Raw genomic sequence first — 24,808 nt, forward strand, 5'->3', positions numbered from 1 at the left:
AATTGCGCCCCAGCCCCATCCCCCTCCGTCTCCCCTCCAGGTTCCCATCCCGCGGTGTCCCCGTGCAGGAGGGACACCAGATTTCGGAGTCACCAAAAGCCCCGGGTGTCCCCCAGGTTGGGGATGAGGCTGGGGCTGGGACTGGCGGTGTCCAGGGGGCCCTCCCGGGGGGTGAGGAAGGGCCGAGCCAGGCAGGTGCTCCTGTCGCGGGGAAATCCAGAGCCGAACAACGGAGGGCACCGAATTCCCCTTTGACTCACGGTGGGTCCCTGCCCGGGGCTGCCTCACCCCTGTCCCTGCGCCCCACCGGTGCCACCCCAGCAGTGTCATCCCACAGGCTTTTCCCAGGAGTGGGCACTGGGGTCCCCTTGGGTGTCCCCTTGGGGACACCAGAGAAGCCACCACCCCTCCAGTGACACTCAGCCCGGTGTCACTCTGTGTTTGGGGTCCCTCAGCCCTCCCCACGGTCCCAGGGGGTCACGTACCTGCACCCTCCCCTCCGCAGCCCTCTCCAGAGCTGGATGGGCGGCTTGGCAGTGGCACAGTCACTGTCAGGGTCACCCACAGCGCGCCAAGCTGGCCCGGGCTTCTTCATGGTGACATTGTCCCACCATGAGTGTCCCCAGATGGCCGTGGTGGCCGTCCCAGTGGCGATGCTCCTGTGACTGACTCAGGCAGTGGGGCCGGCAGCAGAGCCGGGCAGTCCGGCGGCCCTGGCACACGGCACACATGGGGAACGAGTGACTCCATGGGGACACATGACCAGGTCTTAGGATTTTTGACTCAGCAGGACTGGTGGCAGTGGGTGGCCCAGTCCCCATGGTGGCCCTGGCCAGACTGCCGGACACTGCGCTCAGCGTGGCTGCAGTGATGGCCCAGCCAGGGCTGTGACATGTGGCACAAGGTGTCATGCGGCTTGTGCCGCACACACCTGGCAGTGCCAGGCCCTGTCATGGCACACCACAGCTTGTCACATCACGTGCCCTGTGCCACACCGTGTCGTGTGCCACATCCTGTGCCACATCCCAGTGTGTGCCACATCCTGTGCCGTGCCATGGGCCACACTATGAAGTGCCATGTCCTGTGCCATGCCACGGGCCACATCCCAGCGTGTGCCATGCCATGGGCCACATCCCAGCGTGTGCCATGCCATGTGTCACACCATGTTGTGCCACACCACCCCACGTCACATCCCATGTGGCAAGGACAACAGGCACGACCTGGCCACCAGAACACAGCCCCTCCCTGCCCACAGCCACAGGGACCCAGGGACACAGGGACACGACGTCTCAGTGGCCCAGAGGCCAAGGTCAGCACTTTATTTCCTTCTGCCATTGTACAAAAATAAAGAAGTGCCACGTGGGCAGGGGGCACTGCCCTTCTCTGCGTACCAAAAATATCAATATACATAAATAAACCCTTGTGATGTTCATAGTTTAACACCGTACAAAAAATATAATAAAAATAGATATTTATATATTAGAAATGTACTTAAATACTTCTGCAAGCTGCAGGAGTTAAATTAACCCTGGGAGTCAATAAATACAATAAACACACAAATATTAAAGTATAAATTAGGGGGGAGGCTTGGGGGCTGTCACCCACTGCCACAGTGCAGCGGCCAGAGCCGAGTCCCTGCTGGGCACGGTCAGGGCTGTGGTGGCACGGCCTGGGAGGCTCAGAGGGGACACGGAGGGGACAGGGATGCTGGGAGTATGGGAACACCGAGTGTGCAAGAGTGAGCACGGGGACACTGAGAGCACGGGGACACTGAGAGGACAGGGATGTGCGAAGGGACACTGAGCTTGTGGGGACACCAAGCACAGAGGGACACCAAATGTGCAGGGACACGGACTATGCAGGGACACAGGATTCCACTCGCAGCTGCTCTCTGGGAGCAGAGCTGGCGCAGGGCAGGCAGGGGGTGACAACACCGGTGACAGTCGCCGGTGGCAGCAGCGCTCTCCGTGGGCCCGGCGGCGGGTGCGCTTAGTCAGGCTGTGTCACCCGACCCATTGAATCACTGGAAAATCCGGCAGGGCTCGGGGACAGGGGACAGCTGGGCACCCGGGGGACACCCGGCTGCACTGCGGCTACCTGGATCCACGGGAAAGTGGGGCAGGATGTGGGAGAGCCAACCAGGGCTGTCCTGCAGCCGAGAGGTGGCACGGGGACAGCAGGGTCCCCACGGCGAGCCGAAGTGGCGGGAGATGCTGTCAGTGCATTTTGTCCTCGCTCAGGTGAGCTGAGAGGGGCTCCGTGGTGCATCCCGGCCACCGGATGCATCTCCGTCCTGGGGATGGGTTGGGATCGGGTCACACGGGATGGAGATGGAGATGATGGAGATGCAGACAGGAACTCCGGTGCGGCGGGGCTGCCCTAGGGGCGTGCAGGCAGCCGTGAGCTCCGGTGCGATCTCCCCTTCTCCCGGCGCGTCCGGCGGCTCCCGGCGTCCAGCTCGGCGCTGCGCTCGGCCATGAAGCGGGCATAGTTCCAGAGGATCTGGCACCCCTGCAGCTTCTGTCGGAAGATGCTGAGGGATGCCGCGGGGCTGGGGAGGGGCCGGCGGCCGGGGCGGGGGCTGGGGCCCGGGAAGAGCCCCGCCAGGTTGTTGAGCAGCGCTCGCACCTTCCGGTGAGTCTTGCTCAGGCGGAGAAGGATTTCGGCCTCAGGGTGGTGGAGGTTGCGCTGGTGCCGAATGATGTCCTGCAGCGCCTGGTCCATGTGCATCGCGGGCCTCCGCAGCCGCCGCAGCCCCCAGGGCCCCTTCGCCGGCCTCCGCAGCCACTCGGGGGTATTGTTGGTGCGGCACATGTTGTGCATGGCCAGGTGCTGCTCCTTCTCCTGCCCAGAGATTGGAGAAGATCAGGGATGCGGGAGCAGCACGGGGACCGCCCCCCACCCGCCCTGTGGAGGGGACGGGCGTGACCCCTCGCCCTGGGGAAGGAGACTCACGTAGAAGGTGAAGAGCTCCTGCGCGTCCTCGGCCATGAGCCTCACCAGCGCCTGCGTCTGCTGCACGGTGGGGGCCAGCGGGGACCTGCCCCCCTGGCCTGGCACTGCCCAGAGGATGAGGAGCCCTTTGGTGACAGCTGGGGAGGAAGAGGAGGGAGTCAGGGGACACTGGAGCGTCGCTGGGTGCAGGGACGCAGCCCCCTCTCACGGGGTCACTCCCCCCACGCCAGGAATGCTGCCTGCACCAAAGTCCCTGTCCCTGCTCCAGGGTGACCCAACCTCTGCGCCAAAAACCTGCTGGGCACCCGGCGGGGAGGAGGATGAGGGCGATGGAGGTGCTGTGGAGCCGTCAGGATGCGCAGCCGCACCACAGCAGCTGCTCCAGCAGCTGGCCCTGCCAGCGCGGGCCACCGCAAAGGAAGGGACAGCAGCGACACTCCTGCATCCAGTCCCTCTGGCCAGCTCTGGCCAGTCTCTGTCCCAGCCCCACTGTCACCCACAGGATTTTGGATATGGCGCTGGGCTGACACACAGCCTCTGGGCAAGCTGACCCCCGACCTTCTGCCATTGATCCCCAAACTGTCCCCAAACATGTCCCCTCCTGCCTACCTCTTCCAGCATCCCCTCTCCCCCATACTGCCCAGTCCCAGTGCTCCCTGTCCCATGTGCCACAGCAGGGAATGTCCGCGTCCCCGCCAGCGCCCGAGGGAGGCGACACTGCCTTGGCACAGCCCCGGTGCCATCTGCCAGGGCACTGCTGACTCAACCGCCATGGGGGCCCCGCGGCCGCGCTCCCTCCCGCCGCTCCCGGCCGGACCGGCGCGCCCGGGGCAAGCGAGAGGGGACACGGGGACACGGGGACACGGGGACACACCTACCTGCCAGCACGCCCCAGGGCCGCCCGTCGCACCGCATGGCCGGGGCAGGGTGTCCGCCCGGGGCTGCCGGGCGCGCAAGCCACTTCCTTAACTGCTCGGCGATGGGGAAGCTCGACTTTTAAAGCGCACCCGAGTCACCCCCACCCCCAAGGAGGCACCCGGACCCAGCGAAAGGCAGCGAGAAGTGAGCCCCGGGGCCAATGAGGGATGCTCCTCCGCGGCGGGAGGAAATGGGACGGACGGGTGATGGGGATGTTCTTCGAGTCAGTTCCTCGAGGGAGGCCGGGTGGGTCCAGCCTGGGAGGCTGCTGTCCCGCTGCTCACCCCGGATCTGGCACTGCTGGACCCCCGAGCCCTGGCTTCTTGGGAAAGAGACTTTTTGAGTCACGCTGATGTCACCGCTCAGCACCCAACAGGTTGAACTGAAACCGGCGCCGGCTGCCCCGAAACCCCAATGCAAAAGAGGGCAGTGGCGGCGGGCAGCGGGGACAGGGATGTCACCCATGTGCCACCACGCGGGGTTTCGCATCCCACATCCAGCTGTGGGAGGCAAAAATCTGTCCTGGCAAGGAGGGAGGTGGAAGTGCGGGAACTGCAGGGCACCCCAGCACTGCCGGAGACCGTGCGCTCGCTGATGCTCCGGGGGATGCTCCGTCCACCTTCTCACACCCACCCACTCCTCTGGGTGACAAATCCGGGTGCTGAACCAAGTGGGGGACACCAGGCTCAGCCCCTCTTCCCGGCAGCACCACAGGAACACCGAGGGCGCCGGGTGTTGCCCAAGGCAGCGCTGTCCCTTGTGCAACGCTGCCCTGGAAGAGCCCTGGGGCTCGGCACGGCCTCGGCACGGCCAGCAGCACCCAGGGCAGTCCCCCTGGGCTCCCCCTTCCTGACAGACGGAACCCGGCACCGAAGGGGGTTTTCCCCATTCCTTAGAGATGAATGTCTTTGATCAGCGTTCCGAGGTGTGTCGCAATCCCATTGATTTTGAGCCGTCCCGCGCCAAATTTACGCATTTCGGGGGTGGCGCAGGGGGACAACCCAGAAATTCACACCCTCCTTCCAGCAGGAAGGACACAGCGGTGACTCACTTCCAGAAGTGCTTTCTTTTCCCAAAATTTCCCTGCCCCAGCCGCGCCACGACCCGCAAGGGCTGCTTCCTCCACCAGCTGCCTCTGACGGCTCCTCCTCTTCCTCCTCCTCGGGGCATCCCCGGCAGAGGTGGCGGCTGGGGTGGGTTCCATGGGGCCGGGGTGGGCAGGGCTATGCCCAGGGCGGTGGAGGAGCCAGGAGAAGATCTTGCTCACTCCACAGCAGTTTGTCCATCCCTCAGGCTGCCTAGACAGGCTGGTTACCAGCTGTCCACACACCCATCTGTACGTCCATCCATCCGCACACCCAACCATAAATTCCTCCACCTGTTCACCTATCCATTACCCTGCCTATCCACGTGATGAACCAAGCATCCACACATCTATTCACTCTTCCATCTATTTACTTGTCCATCCATCCATCCGTCCATCCATCCACCTGTCCATCCATCCACTTCTCCTTCTTCCTGTTCCATCCTTATCCATCCATGCACTGCCATGGCAGGACCCCGGGACACCCTGAGCAGGTGGCCCCCCCCACTCTCAGCTCTCCCCTGGCCACAGGTGGCCCCTGGCCTCTGCATATGGTACCATCACCTCCTGGGCCAGCAGGACACCACGGTGGTGGCCACCCCACTGATGGCAAGGGGGTGGCCAGGACTGTGCAATACCCAACGGGAACAAAAATAGCGCCGGTGACCGCATGGGCCAGCGGCAATTTCTTCATCGCCGGGAGCGCGTCACCGGCGTCCCATGACTCGGAGAAGGGACCAAGACAGGAAAGAGAGCGGCCAGAGGGTTGGCAGGAAGCTGGTGGCTGGAAGTGTGTGGGGCTGACGTGGGCAAGATGTGCCAGGCCCAGGGCACAGTCCTGCTCGGAATGTGGGAGAGCAGGGGATGGATTCTGGGGACAGGATGGGAGCAGAGGTTTCCACCACGCTCGTGCTGGGTCTGCCTGAGGCCCAGGTAGACCCTGGGGGCACCCAGTGGCTGCAGCACCCCCCGGGAGGGCACAGCCCTCACCCCATGTACCCCACTTTGCCACAGGATGCTGTGCTGCCAGCGAGGGAAGAGGACGCGGGGACACAGTGGCAGTGTCACAGGGACACCCCTAGGCTCGGGGTCAAGCTCATGCCTCAGTTTCCCCCCAGCTTGGCCCAGTGTGGGGCAGGGGGAGGGCAGGAATGTGGGCCTGGGGTTCCCCAGGGCCGGTGACTTGCTGGGGGCTGCAGCTTTAATCCCTTTTTTCACCCAAAATACATCGCAGAGAAAGTGGCCGTGTCCCAGTCACCTCACAGCCAGACCGTGTCCCCCTGTCCCATCCCTGCCCCTGTCACCACCACAGGGACCAGCTCTAGGCAAACCCCTGGGCTACACAGAAATAAAAACAATAAGAATTTTACTGACTTATCAAAAACGATGTGAAAATACAACTTGTGAGGAGCTGGGGGTCACCGTCACCCCGCCATGACAGGTGACAGCCAGGGCTGGGGGTGAACAACAGCCCCCCCACTGCCCCTTTGGAGCTTTTTGGGGTGCCAGGGGTAACCCCAGCTCCAGGAATGTTCTCCCCTCCATGGGGCTGGTCCAGGGGTGTCCCTGAGCATCGTGGCCACCCCTCCCTTCCCAAGGGGACACATCCCATCAGCCCCAGGCTGTCCCCTATAGCACCATGGTGGCACATCACTGCTCTTTGGCATGTCCCCCCCGTGTCCCCTCCACCTGGACACAGCCACTCTCCCCTGGCCCACCCACCCCGCACAGGCCGGGCTAGAGGGAGAGGATGGCACACAGGGACTGACCCCTCTCCTGTGGGCCAGTACCCACTGCCACAAGGCCACCATGTCCCCAAAGCCACCACATCCCCAGCACAGAGGGAGCAATGCTGTGCCCGGCTCTGCCCCATGCTGGGGGATCATTAAAATCAAAAACTAACGAATAGGGCTGGGGAGGAGGGGAGACCTCACCCTGCCACCCGGCATGGGGACAGTGGCCGCTATCTGCTGCTCTCCTGCCGCTGCTGCAGCAGCTGGATGACCTCAGCGATGCCCTCCTCGGGGACCTGCCGGGGGACAGAGGTGGTGTCAGCCCCAGGGGACACCCCCGGGCTGGCGGGGGTCCCCGGGGAGGGGCAGGGGCTCACCAAGGCGTGATCGAAGTTGAAGGTGCTGATGTAATAGGCCGAGATGTCAGCGGCCGCCAGCGGCTCTGCGATCTGCGCCACGATGCCACACTCATCTGGGGGCAAAAGGGGGCCCCGGGTCATTGTCATGGGGACACACGGGGACAGCAGTGCCCCAGAGCACCCCCTGGCTGGCAGTGGCACAAGAGGGGACACGGCCACACTCACCGAAGCCGAGGGGCTGCCCCCCGATCCGCACCATCCGCCACAGCTCCCCCGTCGAGCTGGTCAGCAGCAGGTCACTGGGGAACCTGAGGGGGATGAAGCCAAGTGTCACCCCATCCCTGAGCCCCCAGACCCAGGGACAGAGGGACAGATAGCACCTACCGCTTCTGGGTCTCGGCATCCATCACGATGGAGATGTAGCCCTCGATGAGGGAGAAGGAGAAGAAGGTGATGGAGTCGAGGTCCTGGCTGCTGGTGGTTGATTCCCACGGGGGGCTGCTGAGGGGGAAGGGGACACAGGGAGGGGTTATGACCCCCAAAATGGGGAGGAGAAGGGCTTGGTGGTGGCACTGGGTGTCTGAGCATCCCGTTGGGGTGCTGCAGGGTGGGGGGAGAGGGGACAGGAGCAGGCGGTCCCCAAAGCGTCTGCAGCTCACAGGTGACACCAGGTTTTGGGACATTCTTAAAAGGTCACGGTGACTCTGGAGCAGGAGTGTGCCACCAGAAGGGACCCCATCCCAGGGGACACGGGAGGACATGGCCAGGAGCATTCCCTGCCCCCAGCACCGTTCCCACTGCCCTTCTCAAACCTACCCCCTCCTGCTTTACAGTCTCCCCCTCGGATTTGGTACAACGGTGGCTTTGTCCCTTGTGTCACCTCGGAGTTCCCACCCCTCACGCTGCAGCTCCCGGGAGGGCAAAACCAGTCTGGGAAACACACCCAGAGCCTGAAAACCCAGTGGGACCAATGGCTGGGATATGTCACTGCAGTTCAGGTGGCACCAGGCAAGAGGCCACCCCCATGTCCCCATCCCCGGGACTCACCTGTGGGAGTAGAAGAGGACGTCGATGAGCATGGTGGCGATGGCAGGCAGCGTGTCGGGGGCCACCGTCAGGACGCAGAAGCGGGTCTGGGGGCTCTGCACGGGGTGCAGCGTGGGGCTGGCAGCTGGCAGGGGAACGGCCGCGCGTCAAGCCTGGGGACAGCTCGGGGACAGTCCCGCAGTGCCACCCTGTGGCCACCGCGCCCACAGCCCGGAGTCTCTCCGGGAGCAGAGGGGTGGCCCAGGGGTCCCAAAGGATGTGGGTACCAGCGGTGGGAGCTGCAGCATCTCGGTGGGGACTGGTCGGCCCTGGGTGTCCCCCAGATGGGCATCTCCAGTGGGAACTGGAGCATCTTGGTGGGGTCCCCCCAATATGCACTGGTGGGAGCAGGAGCATCTTGGCAGGGACTGGGTGGTCCTCGGGACAGGGTGACCATGGGGGTCCCCCAGGATGTGGGAACCACCCATGGGAGCAGCATCTGGGCAGGGAGCGGGTAGCCCTGGGACAGTGTGGCCCTGGAGGTCCCTCGAGGATATGGGTACCACCAGTTGTGGCTGGAGCATCTGGGTGGGACTGGGTGGCCCTGGGACTGTGGCCTGGGGACAGGGTGGCCTTGGGGGTCCCCCAAAGATGTGGGTTCCACTGGTGGGAGCTGGAGCATCTCGGTGGGGACTGGGTGGCCCTGGGACAGGATGGCCCTGGAGGTCCCTCGAGGATATGGGTACCACCGGTCGTGGCTGGAGCATCTGGGTGGGACTGGGTGGCCCCAGGGGACATGGAACCCAGTGTCACTCACCTGGCTTGGGCTTGAGGAAGCCGTTGCTCACGTCATCGCAGGTGACAGGGACACACTCGCCACTCTCCTCCTTGTAGATGTCGAACTCCCCGGCCAGCGTGTGGATCACCACGGGCAGGTCCCGCTCCCGCACCTGCCCCGGGGCACAGGATCATGTCCTGGACTGTCACCCCTCCCGCAGAGCACAGCGGGGCCCTTGGGACAGCCAGCCAGGTGCCACCGTGCCCGTCACTCACCAGGATGAAGTCGGTCTGGTACGTGGAGAGCATCAGCACCGAGACGTGGTGCTCGGCCAGCGGCGCGATCACCGACCGCGCGATCTTGGTGACGCCAGTGGCCTGGCAGCCGAGGGGTTCCCGCCCGTTGGACACGACGCTGAGCACCAGCCACGTGGAATCTGCCACCTGCATGAACTCGGAGGGCGGCAGCTCTGCGAGGGACAAGGGACACTGAGGCAGGTGGCTCCACAGGGCTCGGCACAGCCGAGCTCTGGACACAGAGCCAGTGCCAGCTCAGGCCCTGCGCGTCACACTGTCCCCTGGGTGATGAGCAGACCCAGGACAGGACCAGCCCAGGTGTGGGAACACCCGTTTGGGGGTGCAGATGAGCCCCATCCACAGGTGGAATTAGCCAGACAGGGCTCAGCTGCTCCACACTGGGATTTGGCCATAGAGATGAGGGGGGCCAAGGCTACAGCCCCCCCAGACCCCAGGATGTGTCTCTCCTCCCTGTGCCAGCACCCCAGGCTGGGTGCATGGGGGTGTTGGCATTGGACCCCAAAACCAGCACCACTGAGACCCTGGGGCTGCCCAGCTCATCCTCCGCCCCTCAGGAGCCCCCAGCCCAGCACCCACCACCAGGGATGCACAAGGGGCACCAGAGGGGACAAGGGGTCCCAGCTGTCCTGAGGGTCCCAGCAGATGGTGCCAGCCTGGTGGGGAGAGCCCAGGCTGGCAGATAGCCACAGCTGCTTCCAAAAAATCTGCTGGTGTTGACAGGGTGGGCATATGAGAGCTGTTCCTGCCTCCCACCCCCCTGCTCCCACCCTCCTGCCCAAGAGAGGGGCTGGCACTGCTGGGGCACCCCAGGACTCAGCCAGGCTGCCCCCTCCTCTCTGGGCTCCCCTTCCCAGGAAGGGATGGGCAGGACACCCAAAGGGCCTCCAACCCACTCCTGCCATCCAGGAAAGGTGGGAGGCAGCTCCCATGGGAGATCCCACAAGCCCCCAGCCCTTCAGTGGGCACCCAGTTCCCCAGCCCAGCTGAGACCTCAAACTCATCACACCAGTGGTGGAGGAGGGGTCGCACGGGGGGAGGGTCCAGCACCCACTGAGGGGGACCCCATCACGGGACAGGCTCCGTACCCGGCTCCCAAACTCGGCCCGGTGCAGGGCGGGAGTGGGGCCGGATCCAGGGCCTTGGCGGGTGTTCCCAGCGCCTGTTCCTGTGCAGGAAGCGCCAGAACAGCCTCGGCTCCAGCCCAGAGCTCAGTGCTGGGAACAGGGGGGCGGGACAGGGACTCGGGGACATGGGGACCTGTCCCAGAGCTCAGTGCTTAATTGCTTTTCAACACCACCCTGGGCGAGGCTGAATGCAAGGGGACCCCTCTGTCCCTGTGTCACCCATCCCAGGGCTTAATCCCGATCCCCAAGGGAAGATGGGGATCTGCTGGGGGTGCCCTCCCAGCCCGGCAGCCGGGGGACACTGGCAGCCCCCCAGCCAAGGGGGTTCACAGGGCACTGCAGGGCTGCAGGCTCACAGGACCATTGTTCAGCACTTCCCGCCCTCCCCTCGGGATTGAGGAATATTTGTCCGCAGGCCCCGAAATAAAACAATACGTGGGGAACAGCTCTGGCTCTGGGAAGGGGGAGAGCCCGGGACGCGGTCCCGTTCCAGAGCAAAAGGAGGTGAGACTTGAGTGCCCGTGGCCAGAGCGCTGACCCTTGCTCCTTGAGTCACGGCCAAGGATACGCTGTGCCCGGCTCCCGCGGCCTCGGCAGGAAGGTTTGGGCGTGGGAAGCCGGGCCGGGATCCAGACCCTCTGGCTCAGCCCGTCGGGCCGGTACCCCCGGCAGGACCGGCCGTGAGGGTGATGCACGGCACAGGCCGGGTCACCAGCGGTGGGGACGTCACCAAATGGCACATCCCTGGGAGAGGGACTGGCTTGGAGAGGATCAAACCTCCCCAGGACACCCCAAAACCTGGACCCTGCTGCCGGACAGGGGTCACCCCAGCCAGCCTGGCTGGGCCTGTGCTTTGCTCTCCTCTGCCAAAGCACCAGTTGGCCCTCACCGGGCGGAGGGACGGGATGAAATTGGACACGGGAATGATGACAGGAGGGCTGTCAGAGCCTGGAGCTTTGCCCGCGGGCATCCCGGGAGGTCCCTGCGCCCTGCCGGGAGCCCCGGGGCTTCGGGCTGGCAGCGGGCTCCCCGCAGCCTGGTGCCACGAGCCGGGCGGCAGCTCTGCCCGGGAGGAGCTGTCGGAGCGAGGGCAGCCACGCCGGGAGAGCCTCGGCCGGGCAAGCCGGTACATCCCCGGCGCAGGCGCCGCGGGGACGGGATGGGCAGGTTCCGAGGGAGCCAAGCACAAGCCGGGACTCGCTCCCTGCGGCCCAGGCGCGGAGCCGGGCCGGGGACGCGCACAGCTCGTGCCTGCCGTGCCAGCCCGCCCTGCCAGGAGGCCACCGCTCGGTACCTTTGAAGCCCTCCTCGTCCAGCATGACCGTGTAGTCCTCGGGGGTCTCCGTCAGGCTGAAGAACTTGCATCTGAAGAAGAAGAAATCGGTGCTGCTGATCCCAAAACCGCCGCCGTCTCCCGGGGCCGGGGGAGGAAGAGGAGGGTGGTGGAGGGAGAAAGGCCGGTACCGGCAGCGCTGGGGCAGAAAGAGCAGCTTGAGCAGCGGGTGGGTGTAGAGCCAGAGCCCGCGGCGGGCCAGGCTCAGCACCCGCACCCGGTGCTCCAGAATGTGCAGGTCCATGGCGGCCGCGCCGCCCCGGGAGCCGCCGCCGCCGCCGCTATAAGGGCGGACACGGGACCGCCCGGGGACCGGCCCAGGACCGCCCCGCACTGCCTCGGGACCGCCCCGCATCGTCCCGGAACCGCCCTGGGACCGCCTCGCATCTCTCCGGGACCGCCTCGCATCGCCCCGGAACCGCTCCGGAACCGCCCCGCAATTGCTTCGGCACCGCCCTGTGACTGCCCTCATCGCCCAGGGACCGATCCGGGAACGCCCCGCATCCTGCCGGGACCGCCCTGTGACCGCCCGCATGGCCCCGGGACCGCCCCGCATCGCCTCGGGACCCGATCCGGCACTGACCCGCACCGCGAGAAACGCAACGACCCGGTCCCAGTGCTCCGGGAGCAGCCTCAGTTCAGAGCCCCGGGGTGCCCGGAGCAGCTCCAGCTCAGAGTCCCGGGGTACCCCCGAGCTGCAGCCCTGGGGTGCCCAAACCAGCCTCAATTCAAGAACCCGGGGTGCCCAACCAAGAGAGACCCTCTGGGGAGCCCACTGCCAACCCCACCCTACCCCAGCACCCAACCGAGTCCCACCCGGTTGCTCAGCCCCAGCACCAGGCCTGGAGAGGGGATTCACAAAACCAGGGCCATCCCCGGGAAAAAGGGGTTTCTGGAGGGAGGAATGGAGGTTTGGGTAGAATTCCTGCCTGCAGAAAACAGGACAGAGATGGCCTGGGCACCATTTTGGGGTGGGAAGCTGAGCTCTGGGGTGTCATGGGATTAATTAGGCGTCTCCTGGCTCCGTTCAGCTACAGGAGCTGACAGTGGGAGAGGGGGAAAGGCCTAGCTGGTGGGATGGGAGTGCATCCCATGGCACCGCCAAGGCCTGGCAGCCACCACTATCACAAGCTGAGGCAGGTCCCAGTCTCCTCCCATTCCACTTCAAACGGGCAGCCCCAAGGCTGGGTGAGACAGCGGGGCTGGGCCACCCTGTACGGTGACAGAGCAGTGACAGAGCGGTGACAGAGCAGTGACAGAGCGGTGACAGCAGCACGGCCCTTCCCAGGACGCTGCCCAGCACCTGCCCCCCAGGACAAGGGCAGCCAGGGGAGATGGGCCCCAGGGTAGAATGCATGCCAGGGTCAGAGTGCCCAGTGCAAATGGGAGGGTGCTCCCCAGGGATGGAGAACCATGGGGAGGTAGGGTCCAGGTCAGGGTGCCTGTGGAGGCTGGTACTGGTGCAGGAAGTGGGAGGTGACACCCTAGCCTCATGCCACCCTTCACCCCCCATCCCAGGCCAAGAGAGGTGAGAGCCAGGGCTGCGCCTTTACACACTCGCTTTATTGACCCCTTTGTACAAAACTGCTTTTCCCGCTTTATTTTACAAACCCACCACCCGCCCTCGGGGAGGGCAGGGGGGGCAGAGGGGACCCCACAACCAGGGAGCACCTGGCTGCTGCTCACCCACCCCGTCTCACCTGTGCTAGGGCCTGGGAGGGGGCGGCAGTGATGGGGTGAGCCCTGGCAGGGTAAACACTCCCCCTGAGCTGTGGGGAGCTTGGGGATGGGAGGGCATGGGATGGGGGGGCTTTAGCCCTTTAGTCCTGGGCATCAAATCCCGCTGCCTCTAGCGCATCCTGCCTCGGTCCCTGTCCTGCCTCGGAGGAATAATAAATAGGCTCAGTGAGTAGGTAACTTGGGTACTACATATAGGGCTACAGCTTGATATATCCTCACTAGATAAAGAGGGGGGCGAGGGGTCCCCCAGCTCCTCGCGTACCCCCAGTGCCCTGTGCCAGGCCTAAGTGCTCGGGAACGGGGGGGGCTGCCTGGCTGGCGCAGGATGGGGGCTACGGGAGGGACCTGGGGGGCGATGGGTCGAGGGGCTCTGGGACGGGGAGAAGGGCCCGAGGGGCAGCCCAGCCCCCCAGTGTGGGGAGGGAGCTCGGGTGGCTCAGCCACCCCCTGCCCGGGCTCCCACCGCTCGTGGTGCCAGCACCCTGCGGGGTGGGCACCCAGCACAGACTCACGGTGTCCCCTTTGGTCACCACACCTGGCCAAGCTCCACGGATGCCCCGAGGGGGCCACACTGTTCTCACGGAGCCGCACAGCCCCCCTGTCCCATCCCTCCAGCTCAGAGCCCCCAGCGCCGGATGCCAGGGGTCCCCCTCGGTGTCCTCGCGCCCGGGTCCGTGCGCAGCCCCGCTGAGCCCGGCTGCCCGGGGTGTGGGCCGGGCCCTACAAGTACGTGTCCTCGCTCTCCCGGGAGCTCAGGCTCTCCTTGGACTGGTGGTGGGGGGAGACCTGGGGGTGCAGCAGCTCCCGGGTCGTGCCGGGCGCCCCGTTGCCCTCGGCCCCGGGGCCGTTGGCAGGACTGGCTGGGCCCTTTTCCCGGCTCTTCTCCTTGCTCTTGCGGGCCTTGGGCACGGGGGCGGGCCCGGGGGAGACGATGATGGAGGGGACGGGCTCCAGCGCCTTGCGCGGGGCGGGCTCCGCCTCGCTGATGGCCTTGGCGCCGTGCAGGCGCGGGGGGGACTTGCACTGCAGCTCCCCATGTGTCTCCCGCCACTTCTTCAGCTGGATCAGGTGCTCCCGCTCGATCTGACGCTCTGTCACCGGCAGCTCGATGACCTGTGGGGACACTTGTGCCATCAGCACCTCCTCTGACAATGACAGTGCCACCAGGGCTGGGTGTGGGATCCCCCTCAGGGCAGAGGCAACCCCATACCAAGCTTTTTGAGGGCTGCTCCCCATGCTCCACCCACCCAGGGACAGCCCAGTCCAGCAGTACTGGCCAACTGGGTGGCACTGGGCCTCCAGACTGTCCCCAGCACCTCACCTCCTGCACCAGGAAGGCCTCCTGCATGATTTTGGGGCTGAGGGCCCTCAGCCTCTCCATGGTCTCGTACTGGCCCTGGCAGGATTTGAGCTTGTCCGAGGAGCCCAGGGTGTGTTTGAGCAGCACCAGGCCCACCCGGAAGATGATCTTCACTCCTGCGAGAGGAGACGTGAGGCAGTGAGTACTGGGCAGGACAGGGTGACACTGCCACCATGTCCCTCAAATGCTGTGGGGCAGCAGATCCCAGTCCCACTAACAGGCAGGACATGCAGGAGGGTGAATTTGGGATGCACATGCCTCCTAACCCCCAGGAAAACAGCCCATCTCCAGCCCAGGCATGTGGCTGCCCCAAACCTGCCCTGCTACAACTCGCACGGCCATGGGGAGTGCAGTCCCCCTGGGAGCAGGAGGAGGATGGTGGGGAGCTCCTACCTTCACAGAAGAACATGTCCCAGACGCGCAGGACGGAGCTCCAGGGCAGCGTGCGGGAGAAGGCGCACATGAACCACTCCGTCATGTACAGGATGGGGTCGATCTTCTGCTTGCTCAGGTGCTTGTAGGCCACAGGTGAGACCTTGTGCAGCAGGGAGAACAGGATCTGCCCGTCCAGCTGGATGGCTTCCTGCAGGGACAGGGATCAGCATCCCAGTGAATACCCCAGTCCTGGGATCAGCCCCCAGTGCCTGGCCCCAGCTCTACACCTGATATGAGAGCAGAGCTGTGTTCCATGGATGCTACACTGAGCCCCCATCCCTGACTGTGGAATGCTCCTGGGAGCCACAGCACAACAGGGAGACTGTGGGAATACCCAGCACCTCCCCAGACCCCTTCTTTCTCGGGGGTGAGGAGCTCTGAGAGTTTTTGGCCTGGAGACATAAAATCGCGGAATGGTTTGGATTGGAAGGGACCTTAAAGCTCATCTTGTTCCACCCCATTGCCATGTGGCACCTTCCACCATCCCAGGGTGCTCCAAGCCCCATCCAACCTGGCTTTGGACATTTCCAGTGATGGTGCAGCCACAGCTGCTCTGGGCACCCTGTGCCAGGGCCTTACCAGCCTCACAGGGAAGAATTTTTTTTCCCCAATATCCCATCCAGCCCTGCCCTCTGGCACTGGGAAGCCATTCCCTGCGTCCTGTCCCTCCATGCCTTGTCCCAAGTCCCTCTCCAGCTCTCCTGGAGCCCCTTTAGGCCCTGCAAGGGGCTCTGAGCTCTCCCTGGAGCCTTCTCTTCTCCAGGTGAGCACCCCCAGCTCTCCCAGCCTGGCTCCAGAGCAGAGGGGCTCCAGCCCTTGGAGCATCTCCATAGTTTTCTCCGACTGGCTCCAGCAGCTCCATGTTCTCCTTGTGCTGGGACTCCTGAGCTGGAGGCAGCTCTGCAGGTGGGGTCTCACCTGAGCAGGGTAGAGGGATAGAATACCCCCCTCCCCTGCTGCCCACGCTGGGGGCTCAGCCCAGGACACATGGCCGGGGTATTTCCAGCCCTCACCTACCAGCACTCCTGAGTCCTTCTCCCCAGGGCTGCTCTTGATCCCTTCATCCCTAGCCCAGATTGATCCTGGGGATTACCCCGACCCAGGTGCAGCACCTTGCAGGTCCTTGCCACTGCTGAAAGCACCATGAACCCTTTACTCACCAGTTTCTCGCTGTAGTAGCCAGGGAGGTACTTCTCACAGATCTGCACCAGGCACCAGAACGCTTGCTGCAAGCCAAGGGACAGCGGGTGAGCACCCAGGGGACCTCCCTGCGGCCCCCTCCCTGCTCCCAGGGACCACGGGAGAGGGTGAGAAGCAGCAGAGCACTCCTGGGGCACTTTGCGTTGCCCTGAGCCGGGCACCCCACTCATCAGCGCCCCCCCAAAGGGCCCCACACCCTCCAAGAGGTCCCAGCTGCATCCCCTGCCCTGAGCCGCGTGCCCGTACCTCGGCTGGCATGTGCATGAGCAGGACGGCGGCGATGGGCGCCTGGGCCTGGCAGTACCCCTCCTCCGGGCGGTACAGCGTGTACGCCTTCAGCACCCGGAACAGGTCCTGCTGCCTGCGGAAACACCCCGGGCACGCAGAGCTGGGCACACGGCATGGATGTGGCCCAGCAGCCTTCCCCGTGCATCCCAGGCACGAGCCTGGGTCAGTCCCCGGCTGGGAGCCCTTTTGCACACAAACTCAGGGCTACAGGACACAACAACTCTGGGAAGCTCTGCCCACAGAGTGTACATCCTGCCTGGATCTGGGAGCTGGGACATGGAGACAACCACGCGGCTCAGGGTGAGCCATGGACAGGCAGGGACCCAGCTGCAAGCGCAGGGGCACAGATGCTCCCCAACACATTGGGAGCAGCATTCTCCTGGTGAAACGGAGGCCACAGGCTGCCACCTCCTCCCTCTGCCCTCCTGCCATAGCAATTCACACCCCACTGGTCTGAGCCATCCTGTTTTCAGTCAGTGGATACTCTGTGACTGTGGGAGCACAGGAACTGTTGGAGGACGGGGAAGGACACTGGGGACACCAGTGTGGCTCCAAGAGCTGGGATAGACAGTGCCCACCCCATGGCTGCTGAGGACTGGACACAAAGTAGCTCCACGTACCCATGGCCTCCACGTGAGACGAACATCTCATGGAAGGGGAACTGCCGATGGAGATCCCGCTCGATCACATCCAGCCACTTCGGATCTCCTGTGAGAAGGTCCAGTTCCTGGGGAGGAGAAGACTGGGGTGAGCAACACCCTTGACATCCCTCCAAGATGTCTGAGATCCCAGCATACACCCAAACCCTAGCGGGAGCAGGAACCATTCCAGCACTGTCCCCTCCCTGGTGGTGCAGCAGGGTCCCTGGCAGGACTCACATCAAACTTGCCCATGTTCTGCTCCAGTTTGACCTTGCTCCCGGAGAGGTACTGCCAGGCACGGCCCCGCAGCGAGGGCGGGATCCCCTTCTGGCACCGCAGCCGGATCTGCGGGAGAGACACAGCCGTCACGGGAAAATCACAGAGCACTGGGAAACAAAGAGACTCCTGGGGCAAGGTGGGAGCCAGGCCAGCACCATGGGCACAGGCCGCTCCCCTGCTGCTTCCCAAACAAGGGAAGTGTCTCTGAGCCCCTGGGATGCAGGGATGCCTGCTGGAATGGCAGTCAAGGCTGCACCAGCAGCACGGGGGAGCTGCCAGGGGCCCAGCCAAAGCTTTGTTGCTTGCAAACGGCTCCAAACAAGCCTGGCACTGCCTCAAAGCCGGATCCTGCTGGGAGCTGGAAAAGCAAACATTGGAGCCAAGGTGGGTAGCGAGTGGCTCTGTCCACATGGGAAGCACTGGGGACACAGGGGAGGCTCCCCAGCCCAGCCCCCCACTCCTCGTTGGGGCCATGGGAAGCAGGGATGTGCACCCTGACGAGTGTCTCAGCCTTTCCACCTGCTCATCCTGGGCAGGGCAGGTCTGGTCCTATCTCCACGCACGGCCAGATCCTGAGGCCCCTGGGGGCCAGCTCCATGCCCACAGTTTCCTGTGCCCCTGGTTTCCTTGGCACTGGGCACCAGCCAGGACCAAAGTCCAGGCGAGGCAGCTGGTACCTGCTCTGTGTGGGGAGCTGAGCCAGCTTAGCCCTGGTGCTGCCTGCACCAGCAGGGACCGAAACAGAGCCCCCAACATCCCACTCCAGCTCCTCATCACAGCAGCAGCTCCAAATCACGGAATGATGGAATGGTGTGGGTTGGCAGGGACATTAAAGACCATCTCATTCCAAAGCTCCTGCCCTGGGCAGGGACACCTTCCACTATCCCAGGCTGCTCTAAGCCCTGTCCAACCTAGCCTGGAACACTTCCAGGGATCCAGGGGCAGCCACAGCTGCTCTGGGCACCCTGTGCCAGGGCCTGCCCACCCTCCCAGGGAACAATCCCTTCCCAATATCCCATCCAGCCCTGCCCTCTGCCAGTAGGAAGCCATTCCCTGTGTCCTGTCCCTCCATGCCTTGTCCCCAGTCCCTCTCCAGCTCTGCTGGAGCCCCTTTAGGCCCTGCAAGGGGCTCTGAGCTCTCCCTGGAGCCTTCTCCTCTCCAGGTGAGCACCCCCAGCTCTCCCAGCCTGGCTCCAGAGCAGAGGGGCTCCAGCCCTGGGAGCATCTCCGTGGCCTCCTCTGGACTCGCTCCAGCAGCTCCACATCCTTATGTGTCCTTCTCCCCACAGCCTTCAGCCAGGGCATGCAGCAAGGTGGGCCCCACAAGCCTGGTGCTTTCAGCACAGTCACCCCCCACAACACCCCAGCACAGCCTCCCCTCCTCACGTCCCTGCTCGCGTGGCACATGCCAACTGTGCCAGGGCTCTGAGAGCAGTGGCCAACAGCTCCCAAATCCTCTCCAGGCCTCTCCTGCCTGCCCAGGGCTGTGTTCCTCTGTTTGCTAGAGCAACTGGGGAGCAGGTGGCTGTTTCCAAGTGTGGTACCACCACCTCCCCAGGGGGTTTGCTGCTCCCTCACTGGTTGTTTACACAGGCAGGTCCCTTTGTGCTGGCAGGAAACACGGCGGGCAATGCCCAGGGCTGCTGTGGGCAGCTCCATGGCTGCTGACAGCTCCCACTTCCAGCCAGCTCCCCTTCCTGCTGGCTGAGCTGCCAGGAAGGAAACCGCCTCCCTGGGTTTTGGTTTGGCAGCCCCTCCAGCCGGCCAGGCCAGCGCCACCGGGGCTGAACAGCTCATCCCCTTGGTCCCACACTGAGTCCTGCCATCACCCCTGCGATCCCATCGTGTTCTTCCAGGGACTGGGAGTGTGTCTGGGCTAAGGGATGCTGAAAGCAAGGTGAAGTCAGAGTGCTGCCCACGCTGGGAGAGCAGTGGGAGCTGCCCACCCACACGTCTGCCCTCCTTCCAGCACACGATGCTGGCACGGCTCAGCGCCGTGAAGGATGTGGGGTCAGGCTCCGCTGGGATCAGGGCCAGGTACGGAGCGTTTTGGGATGCTGGAGCAGTGCAGGTGTGAGCAAGCCCAGCAGGAGCTGGCCCAAGGGATCCCTGGGCTGCCTGCCAACGCTGGTGAGGCGGCCAGGAAAGTACTGGGGTTTTTTGGAAGCTCAGGGAGCTCCCCCAGAGCAGCAGGGACCTGCACCAAGCAGGCTCCTGCCAGACCAAAGATAGTTGACAGCATCCAAGGCCAGGCCTGGCAGCCTTCCCTGAGCAGCCCCAGGGATCCAGGCACAGAGCAGCATTCTGGAGCAGCCTCTCCGAAGCTCCAGGCATGGATTTTTGCTGCAGGACAGACTATACAGCACATCAGCCCCATGGAGACTCCCAGAGGCTCAGCCCAAGCACAGGCGAGCTGCTGTGCCAGGCACAGGGCTGCTGGAACTCTCACCCCATCCCGGAGGGCACCCTGTGGCACACGGCCGGAGAGCAGCAGAAATTGCCCGCAGAACAAAGCGCCCGCCTGCCGTGGCCCAGAAAGCTCTCCCAAATCCTTTAAGAGCAGCCAAGAAACAGACGAGGGATTCCGGTGTCATTCACCAGGCACTGAGTGGGGACAGCAATCTGGGCACACTGAGGGGTGCCAGGAGACTCTGCCAGCACGGGGAGGAGGAGAAGGAGGAGGAGGAGAAGGCCCTTCGGCCACTCTCTGGCACTGCTGTGCCATGCCAGCAGCCTCACCGCTCCCAGCAGACACACAGCAGCAACCCGGGACTTGCTGCATCCCGATTCCCGCCTCATCTGCAGGCTCAGGGGATCAGGGAGCACCAGGAAACCAAGCCATGGAGCCACCACACCATGAATCTCCCGGGGACCCCAGTTCACAGACCAGTGTCATGTGCATCAGGCTCAAACATTTCCTACCCAGAGCTTTTTTTGGTCTGCAAGATGCTCAGAACAGAAGTTTCCATGAGCAAACAATTCCCATGGCTGTCTGCAGGCAGCCAAAGGAGCCCTAGGAAGGCTCCAGCCTGGCAGGGAACAGTTGGAGGCAGAAGTGGGCTGGCTCGGGACCACTCAGCCCCCCCAACCTCTAGTTTCCAAGGGGAATGAACAGCCCATTCAAGCCAACAGCATCATCCAGAGGCACACAGATGCCTGTCTGCAGGGAACCAGTGACACCAGGCTGCCCCAACGAGACACCGCTGTGCCTGGCTGTCCCTCCCTGCCACCTCCCAGGGGGGACACGGCTGTCACTTACCTTCTTGTGTTTCTTGGCCATCCACTTGTCCCAGTTGTTGAGCATATCCAGCCACTTGGACTCCCGCTGCCGGAGCACCTCCAAGGGCACCTCCTCCAGCCTGTGGGACCGGGAGGAAGAGGCCGGTCAGTGGGTGCCCAGTCCTTCCTACAGCGCTGGCCCCCCTGGCCTCCCGAGCACCCTGGGTGCCCCCCATGTCCAGGTGGCTGCACCCCTCAAGGCGCAGGGCCCAGCTGGGACACGCTTGGCAGCACCAGCATTTCAGCAGCTGCCGGAAGCACTCGCTCACCATCCGTGAGTGAAATCACTGTGCCAGCACAGCAGCTCAAACCTCTCGGGAGCAGCCTGCACTGCATGCACCACGTGCCACAGCATCCCCAGGGACATGCCAGGAAGGTGAGGGATGAGCAAGACCTGATCCCTGTGGCAGGGGCTGGCTGCACACGGGGCCATAAGCATCGTGTCATCCACACAGCTCCAGCCACACTGCGCTCCCAATGCCTGGCACTGCTCCAGGCCCGGCGCCAAGCCTGGACTAGGGTCCCTCAGGAGGGAGGGGAGTGTTTTCCAGAAACGGCTCAGCCTAGCCAGGGAATCCAATTTAACCCTGCTGAGGCAGAGGGGATGCTGCTGCGATGCTGAAGCCAGCACCGCAGCCTCCAGCCCCCCATGGCACTCCATCTGCGCAGAGATGGGTGACAAGCAGCTCGGGCAGGTCCCAGGCAGGGACATCCAAGTAGAGCAGAAGCTCCTTCAAACCATCAGCGAAGACTCGATGCCTTCCCAGGCTCTGCTCCACACTGCCCTGTGGCCACGCCAATCCCAGGAAGGGTCAGATCCTTCCTGAGGACCCAAAGACACTGGCCTGGTGCTGAGCATCCTCCAGCACCCAGCCCCACTACGGGACATGCAGGCCCTGCCTCCTCTCTCCACATTCCGGGCCGCATCCAGCTGGCAGCACTGCCCTGCGCCCGGCCCAGCCCTTCCCCGCCGAGTCCCACCCACCGCAGCGGGTCGGACGGGGCGAGCGCGATTGTTCCGAGAGCAAACCCGCTCCCAAAGGATCTGCTTTGCTTGGCTCCCACCCTCCCCAGCACGGCCAGGCATGGCCGGCAGCTCCCCAGCCCGGCACGGGGATGGAGGCAGCGCTGGCCTCCAGCCGGGGCTCCGCGAGGCGTGGGAAGCTCGGGAGCGCGGGACGGTGGATACAGGAGCTGGCTGTGGGCCTGCTGGAGCCCAGCCAGCACAGACTGGAAGCTGCTCCCAGCTGATGGCTGCTTGGCAGCGGGCACGGAGCGAGGACCGGCTGCATTTCATATGGCCGAGGCGGGAGGATGGGGTGGGGGCACTCCAGGCGGGGAAGTGACGGGATGCCCTATGCCAGGAATGTGCTCCTCTGCATCCACACTGTGGGTGACAACTCCACAGCTCGGCCTTTGCCGGTGTCCTCAGACCCTCCTCGGATGCTGGGACACCCTGCCTGCCCTTCCTGTGCTTCCCCTCCCAGTAGGGCAATCCCAACTCTGCCAGCCACAGCAGGAGGCCAGGTATTCCCCTTCATCCGCTCCTGGACAGACAGTGAGCCAACAGAGCCCTAGAGCGGTTCAGGATTGGGCCCCAGCACATCTGAGGGTTGCTGGAGGAGGCTCAGGTCCCAGTGACTGCAGCCACCACATTGTCAGCACCCCTGGGAGCAGCCACTGGCCTCCAGCACCACGACCTTCATCCAGAGGAGCTGCTGCCTGCTGCACCCCGGGGACAGGGACACCCACCCCAGGGACAGCCACAGGAATGACAGCCAGGACAAGTGTCCCCTAAATGTGGTGTGTGGCCAGGACAGGGTGCAGCACCACGAGAAAGAGAGGCCACACCACTCCCGCAGTGCCGAGGGACAAGGTTTATCACCCGGAGTGATGCACCTTGCCCAGTGCCAACATTCCAGCCTCCAGCACCTTTTCACCCCACAGACCCACCCAGAAACACCCACAGGCTCATGGGGGGTGAACACTCTGCTCCTTATAGACAGGGAAACTGAGGCACAGCTGGCACCAGAGCACTCAGGTGGGCAAAACCCAGGCAGCCTGCTCCAGGCGCTGTCCCAGCGGCAGAGGAGCTGGCTGCCATGCATTGTCCCCACTGCCACCCCGGCTTTCTCTGGGCGTTGTTGTGAAAGTAGGGCCAGGAAGGCAAACACCAAACACGCTGCCGAACCAGCTCGACAGCAACAGCACATTCCAGGGTGTCAGCACCGCCCTGGGGCCCAGCGCCTCAGGTTAGCCTCACTTCCTCCGACGGTTTCATCTGCGGAGCGAGGTGAACACGGCGCCTTTGCCAGCACTACCAAGAACGGGTCCTTGGAAGGACACCACGGCCTGGCCTCCTTGGTTTGGTAGAGGCCAAAAGTCCACTGGAATCAGCGCCTGGAGTTGACCAGACACTGACCTCGGGGTGCTAGCAGCTCCCAGATCCGAGCTGGGGTGAGCAACGCTTCCCAGCCATTCCCCCTCTTTGGAAGGAGATGGGACAGCTGGAACAGCTTTTGGGGCTCTTCACAAAGCCATGAGAACATCATGGAATGGTTTGAGTTGGAAGGCACATTAAAGACCATCCTAGTTCCACCCCCTGCCATGGGCAGGGACACCTTCCACTAGCCCGGGTTGCTCCAAGCACCATCCAACCTGGCCTTGGACACTGCCAGGGATCCAGGGGCAGCCACAGCTTCTCTGGGCACCCTGTGCCAGGGCCTCAGCACCCTCACAGGGAACGATTTCTTCCCAATATCCCATCGAAGCCTGCCCTCTGGCAGAAGGAAGCCATTCCTCCTTATCCTGTCACTCCAGGTCCTTGCTCAAAGTCAGGAGTCCAGCTTCCCTTGCAGCCCCTTTAGGCACTGGAAGGGGCTCTCAGGTCTGCTCGGAACCTTCTCTTCTCCAGGCTGAACACCCGCAGGTCTCCCAGCCTTATTCCCTTGTTCATACCCCGGCTGCTGAGGCCTCCGCCGCGGGCACGAACGATGCCTGACACCGGTCCCGGGCGGCCCCGCGCCCAGCTCGGGGGCGGCGCGGACAAAACCCCCCGGGGCGGGAGAGCTGCGGCCGGCCCGGCCCAGCCCCAGGCCCGGCCCTGCGGGGGCCGAGCGGCCGGAGCGAACTGGGCCGGGCCTGGGGCGGCTCCTCTTCGCCTCGGCGCTCCAGTCCCCCCACCCGGCCCCTCACGGCCACGGCCCCGGACCCCCCTCACGGCCCCCACTCACGTCCCCTCGGCGCCGCGGCTGCCCACGATGAAGCCGAACTTATCGACGCGCCGCTCCTCGGGGCCGCCGCCGTTGATCTCGGAGTCGGAGCCGAGCGAACTGAGCTCATCGCCGCCGGGGTCGGCGAGGCTCTCGCGGGTGCCCGCCAGGCTGCGCCCGCCGGGCGAGCTGGGCCCGCCGCCCCCGCGGCTCTTGGCCATGGCGGCGCCTCAGCGGCGGCGCGGCCGCTCCGCCATGCCGGGACACGGCGGCGGCCACGCCCCGCCCCGGCCACGCCCCCAGCTGCACCGCCATTGGGCGGGAGCACGGACTCGGCCAATCAGCCGCGAGGATTGCGGCGGGGAGTGCCCGCCCCCAGAGCTGATTGGTCGAGAGGACGGAGGGAGCTGTCCGTCAAGTGCCGGCGGGCGCCGGTGGGGGCGGGGCTAAGCGCGCCGGCAGGGGGGCAGCGCTGGGCTGGGAGGAGGTACTGGCACCAGTGTGAGACATAACGGGACGGACTGGGACCCGTACGGGATAGAACGAGCTGCACTGGGACCACTGTGAGCCACAGAATGGGTTGTACGGAGACCAGTATGGGCCATAACGGGCTGTACTGGGGTCTGTACGAGATGTAACACAGCTGTAAGGGGACCTGGATGAAATGTAATGGGGGTGTACTGGGACCAGTGTGAGATAAAATGGGCTATACTGGCACCAGCATGGGCCACAGCAGAGCTGTACTGG

General features: G+C 64.3%; 2 protein-coding genes across 3 annotated transcripts; both read right to left on the reverse strand.

Moving 5' to 3' along the window:
* Positions 1–6,306: 6,306 nt before the first annotated feature.
* CASTOR1 (cytosolic arginine sensor for mTORC1 subunit 1) lies at positions 6,307–11,949 on the reverse strand. 2 transcript variants are annotated; one of them, XM_048322903.1, is made up of 9 exons: positions 11,759–11,949; positions 11,589–11,659; positions 9,129–9,322; positions 8,893–9,025; positions 8,097–8,220; positions 7,434–7,547; positions 7,275–7,357; positions 7,068–7,162; positions 6,307–6,986 (listed from the first exon to the last, which is right to left on the reverse strand). In XM_048322903.1, the coding sequence occupies exons 1-9, from the start codon at positions 11,869–11,871 to the stop codon at positions 6,921–6,923; spliced, it is 993 nt and encodes a 330-aa protein (XP_048178860.1). In that variant the 5' UTR covers positions 11,872–11,949; the 3' UTR covers positions 6,307–6,920. The 2 variants fall into 2 exon arrangements, with proteins under 2 accessions (XP_048178860.1, XP_048178859.1); XM_048322902.1 differs by having other exon boundaries at positions 7,434–7,550; positions 11,759–11,947.
* A 1,220-nt stretch (positions 11,950–13,169) lies between these two features.
* TBC1D10A (TBC1 domain family member 10A) lies at positions 13,170–24,305 on the reverse strand. The gene is made up of 9 exons (XM_048322901.1): positions 24,083–24,305; positions 20,830–20,929; positions 17,529–17,636; positions 17,271–17,377; positions 16,609–16,723; positions 16,323–16,388; positions 15,121–15,310; positions 14,689–14,843; positions 13,170–14,480 (listed from the first exon to the last, which is right to left on the reverse strand). The coding sequence occupies exons 1-9, from the start codon at positions 24,280–24,282 to the stop codon at positions 14,088–14,090; spliced, it is 1,434 nt and encodes a 477-aa protein (XP_048178858.1). The 5' UTR covers positions 24,283–24,305; the 3' UTR covers positions 13,170–14,087.
* Positions 24,306–24,808: the final 503 nt, after the last annotated feature.

Source organism: Corvus hawaiiensis, chromosome 18 (assembly GCF_020740725.1).
Source record: "Corvus hawaiiensis isolate bCorHaw1 chromosome 18, bCorHaw1.pri.cur, whole genome shotgun sequence".
NCBI classification, from domain to species: Eukaryota; Metazoa; Chordata; class Aves; order Passeriformes; family Corvidae; genus Corvus; species Corvus hawaiiensis.

Coding starts and splice junctions, on each gene's coding strand:
- CASTOR1 (XM_048322902.1), bottom strand. CDS start 11,871: ATGGACCTGCACATTCTGGAGCACCGGGTGCGGGTGCTGAGCCTGGCC. Junction 11,660..11,758: donor TTTCTGCCCCAGCGCTGCCG/GTACCGGCCTTT, acceptor CTTCTTCTTCAG/ATGCAAGTTCTTCAGCCTGA. Junction 6,987..7,067: donor TCAACTTCGATCACGCCTTG/GTGAGCCCCTGC, acceptor GTCCCCCGGCAG/GTCCCCGAGGAGGGCATCGC.
- TBC1D10A (XM_048322901.1), bottom strand. CDS start 24,282: ATGGCCAAGAGCCGCGGGGGCGGCGGGCCCAGCTCGCCCGGCGGGCGC. Junction 16,389..16,608: donor TCATGCACATGCCAGCCGAG/GTACGGGCACGC, acceptor CTTGGCTTGCAG/CAAGCGTTCTGGTGCCTGGT. Junction 14,844..15,120: donor GGACATGTTCTTCTGTGAAG/GTAGGAGCTCCC, acceptor CTCCTCTCGCAG/GAGTGAAGATCATCTTCCGG.